Source organism: Contarinia nasturtii, unplaced genomic scaffold (assembly GCF_009176525.2).
Source record: "Contarinia nasturtii isolate CC-2019 unplaced genomic scaffold, AAFC_CNas_1.1 Cnas_scaffold_5601, whole genome shotgun sequence".
Taxonomy (NCBI): Eukaryota; Metazoa; Arthropoda; class Insecta; order Diptera; family Cecidomyiidae; genus Contarinia; species Contarinia nasturtii.
The window spans coordinates 2,960-7,693 of NW_022202872.1; the positions used below are offsets into that span (position 1 = coordinate 2,960).

Sequence of the window (4,734 nt, forward strand, 5' to 3'; positions counted from 1 at the left end):
TCTTCGCTGCTGGGCAAAAAGTGATCGTTGGAAATGGAATCTCATTAAGATCGGAAATCATTTCATTTATTTCAACCGGATTTTCTTGCCATCTAACCCACTTAACATGAATCATTGATCCGCACAACCAAAGTGAAACACTAATGGCAATCATCCACCACCCTCTTTGGATTAAAAGAAACAAATATCGTTGTGAATGACAAATTTGAGCGAATAATTTGGAAAAATACAACCTTTCACTCCAATGTAACGTTGCTTCGGCTAAATATTTCAAACCATGAATGTTAGACTTCAAGCAAAAGTCTCTGTAAAATATCCGAAATGCTCGAAGAAAATGACGCATTCCGTTTACCTGTTTGATAAAAAACCAAGTTAAGTTATGACTTATGGACAAAAGGTATTGAATAAAAAATTACGAAATACCGTCCAATATTTGGAACGTTGAATTTCGCCAATTGTCGTCTTTTCCAATGGTGCTTTGACTTTTCCTATTCTCGGGCGGTAAATGATCCAGAACAAACGAAGTGTAAAATAATAGACAATTTCGATGATGCTCAATAGTGAAACGCCCAGAAATAATCCAAGCACACCGCCACAAAACGCCAAAATATCCTCCAGACTGTATCTATTTATACGTTTTTCAATTTTCATCGTTTCTTGGTCATCAAAGTAGATAGACAATCGAGTTATCTCTTGACTTTGAATGATGAGAAATAGAATAGATATTAGATAAACTATTTCTTGAACATATTGTACCATATTTTAACGTTTACCCCATCATTTTAGATTTCATTGCTTTTACTTCACTATCACTTATCTTTACACTCGACATTTCCAAATCGTAATATGTATATTTACAACTTGGCAAGCAATTACAATTAGGTGATTCAGTCCATGCAGTTCTATAACAATCAATACTTGCTCCACCACAGATTTCTGTATCGTTATCCCCTGTGAAATGAAAAGAATAGATATGCAATCAATTAAATTGTATGCAATTCTCAATTGATCATTCAAATTATGTTGTTATTTGAAAGGCATACTTGGTAAACTAAATTTCACACAGTCACATTTTTGCTTGGTAAAATTTGCTCTGCATTCCATATTGCAATTAGACTGTGTATAAGTTTTGAAAAAGCGTAATTTTCGCTCAGATTTGAAATAGCAGTTGCGTTGTTTCGGTTCATAATTGCCCAATCCATCCAAAGTGGCAAACAGCGTTGGTTTAATTATTATTTTGGTGTCAGTGAATGGTTTTATGTAATTAAGACTGCTTTCGATAAGTTCCATGTCACTTGGTGCATTTAGACCAATCTGAAATCCATGATTTCCACCTTCGCAAAACGCATCATGGTCGCGTGTATTCATTGAAAGAACTATATCAAGACCATGTTCACGACCTGATTTAGGCACACGATTTGGATATTCGCTACCATTATATTCGCCATTATAACCAGTTTCTATGCTCCAATTTGATAAATTTGATCGAGCCTTTGTATTTATCAATGCAGAAGCTGACTCATCTGTATAAATATCACGCGAATTTAATGCATTGAATGCAAAACAAAGACCTGCACCAGTCACCATTGGTATGAAATATTCAACACAATTAATTTTCTTTTGCTGCCATCGGCATTCATGCATAGTGTACGTGAGATTGGGAGCCATTTCTTCAATTAAATTGTAAATCGAATCATCAGTGAATTTATCCATTTTTTCATTCAGCTCTAGCGTTGGGACAGAGTACAATTGTATCAGTACATCTAGTTGTGATAACCTATATAAATTGATTGTCGTTCATTTTTTTACATATATTTAATAAAGTATTGATGACATCTTACTCCGTGTCCGATAAATTCGCTATTGGCTCGAGATTTTGATTGAATTTTGATGATATGTCTAATTTGGATTTCAATGCTTTCATTATGGGGCAAATTGTTATGGTTGGAAATGGAATTGACGAAATGTCTGCTGTTCCATCGATATTCAACTTAAATGGATCCTCATTCCACTGCGTCCAGAAGTTTTGAATCATTGAACCGCATAGCCCAAGTGATAGACCGAAACCAATTGTCCACCAAAACCTGTGTTGGATTTAACGACATTTCTGATTAATATCTAATAATAATGGACTGAATAATAAATAACTGAATTGAATCGAATCGAATCGAAGAGGGAATCTCACCTATCACTCCAGTGCATCCGTTGGGTAAAGTATTTTAAGCCGTGGATGTTTGAATTTCCGCAAAAATCCTTGAAAAATATTTTAAACACGCGAACAAACTGATGGATCACAAAAAATATCGCATTTACAAATATTGATTTTCATAGGCACAAATTTTCTAACTTTCGAGATTTAAATTTTGGATTTTCATTCTAACTCTATTTAGTTGGTTCCTTATACATATCGTCATAAATACAAAAAGTTGATAAACAACACTTTTTTTAGTGGAAAATAAACATAAATTTGTGCGTTTTATTGATATTAAGATTAAAATTTATGAATTGAGTCACTTACAAGATTCATATTTTGTATTTTTGCTCTGAACCAATTAAGATGTTCCATTTTAATATAATATTATCATACCATACAGCACTTCTTCTAAATATGAGTTGCAACACTTAGACAAACTGAAGTGAACTGACGTGGAAGGTATGCGTTTAAACAGTTTAAATCTATGGTAATTCAACTAATAAATATCGAACTGTAGTTGGCTTTTTACGGCCGAAATTGTAATCAAAAGGGATAACTATTTGCTTTTACAGGGAAGGCCGTAATAAATATCAATTTCTCTTATAAAACTCATCAGAAAACCATAATCAATCAAAACAATAATAAATAAATGTTTCGATATCAATAATGTTGTTTAATGTATCTTGAATATTATACCTATCAAAAATGATTGTAGTTCACGTCCTTAGCTAATGGTTTATCCCTTATGAATTGATATTCCCGAATCATCATTAATTTGGACGTCTATATACGCCCATCGTTTAGTATTGTATGCGCTCATCCAGAATTCATGTAAGTCTCCCTTCACCATAAATAGGGTGGTCCCTAATGCATACAAATTCGAATTTTGGTTACAATTTTTCAAAAACGGAAGAATCTTCAAACAATTCCAGACACTCTCTTCCCTTCGATTTTGGGAAATTCGGTACATGTTATGTTCGCGACATATAAAAAATATTCACATTACGACAAAAAAACTCTATTTCACTTCAAAAAATCACAATCTTGTAAGTCAATTCGCACGCAAATGTATTTTGATAAATAAATAAAAGCTCCGTTTTTTGTGACAACTGGCCTCAATTGCATTTCAATCGATTTGCCTTCAATGTAATTTCTAGATGCAGCTTTTGAGTTGACTCATTTCACATATCGATTGATTGTCATTAAACTTGATATAGAGTGTCAAAAAAGGTTTTTAACTCCACTAAATGTCTTTATAATTATTCTGCTGTTCAAGTCGTTAGAGCAAAATAGTTTTTCACGCCAAAATATCCTTCCAAAATGGGTAAATATTATGCATTTTTAGTATATTCCGATGAGATCACCAAATAAATATCAATATTTTTCTCTTCATTACAATTTCTTATGAAAATAAACACTCAATTCACCTTCCTTCTTACAACTTATGTGTTAAAGGGTTTCCTTCATCATTAATTCATGTAAAGATTAGAGTTATATTGAAAATTATTTTGTTTTTTGTTTGAAAGGGTTTGAAATAAAATGGAATCAACTCTGCTCATGCGAGGACGAGTAATTGTTTACGTTAAAAATATTCGGAATGAAAATTGTTGGTGATATAGAAGGTGACATAGTGCTACAATTTTCGTTTCTTTGAGATATGTGCAAATAATCTGAATAAAATACACAGACTCATAAGTTGAATTGACATGTAATATAATTTGAAGTTGCGTTCACACTAGACCACGGTTGTGCTTTTCGAACTGAATATTCTAGAATTTTCGATCTGTCAAAATGCTTTGGCGCTCACACTCGTGGTGACGTTTGCAATAGCACAGTCTAGTATCCTGCACAGACGTAGTAACGTTGAAAAGGTTGTACTTATAAGCTTTGAGGCATTCTATTCAGTTTTTTGAAGTTAATTAATTTATTATAGTGTGTATTTTTCACTTTTAATCAAATTGATCCAGTCATTTTATGTAACTTCATTCTTCTACGACAGCATAACCATGTCTTCAACCACGATCAAATTCATCCATAAAATTTCAAAAATCAGTGAGTTTGACGAGCAATTCACACCTGATGTTATGATCCAAGGTGTGCCATGGTGTGTTCAATTCAAAAAGATCCGTTGTTTACAAGAGGAAGAATATATTAGTGTTTATTTGTGGTGCAAAAATGAAGATGAGTCACGAAATTGGTCACACACTGCGTGTATGACAGTAAAATTATTGTCATTCAAAAAAAATGTGAAACCATTTGAATATTATTCGCCAACATATATATACCATCACACACGTAAAGTTGGTTATGTTACTTACATCACCAATTGGAAGCTATTATCCAACATTGAAAATAGACTTGTGCATGATGGAACCATCCGGATGGAGATTAAAATTGAAGTCGCCAATCCAAATTATGAAAACAGGAGCATTTTGGAGTTTGACATTTTGGATAAATGTTGTGCACACAGTGGTCAAGCGTCGTTCCGATTGTCTGTTTCCAATATCGATGCATTGATGGCTGTTGAAACGTCAGAATTC

General features: G+C 33.1%; 1 protein-coding gene across 1 annotated transcript; it reads right to left on the reverse strand.

The window, feature by feature from the left end:
- Positions 1-284: 284 nt before the first annotated feature.
- On the reverse strand, positions 285-2,202 carry LOC116351530 (pickpocket protein 28-like). Its single transcript, XM_031783653.1, has 6 exons — positions 2,186-2,202; positions 1,842-2,084; positions 1,044-1,777; positions 774-951; positions 417-697; positions 285-352 (listed from the first exon to the last, which is right to left on the reverse strand). Exons 1-6 carry the CDS (start codon positions 2,200-2,202, stop codon positions 285-287), a joined length of 1,521 nt encoding a protein of 506 aa, XP_031639513.1.
- Positions 2,203-4,734: the final 2,532 nt, after the last annotated feature.

Coding starts and splice junctions, on each gene's coding strand:
- LOC116351530 (XM_031783653.1), bottom strand. Junction 1,778..1,841: donor GCGAATTTATCGGACACGGA/GTAAGATGTCAT, acceptor CAATTTATATAG/GTTATCACAACTAGATGTAC. Junction 952..1,043: donor TGTGAAATTTAGTTTACCAA/GTATGCCTTTCA, acceptor TTCATTTCACAG/GGGATAACGATACAGAAATC.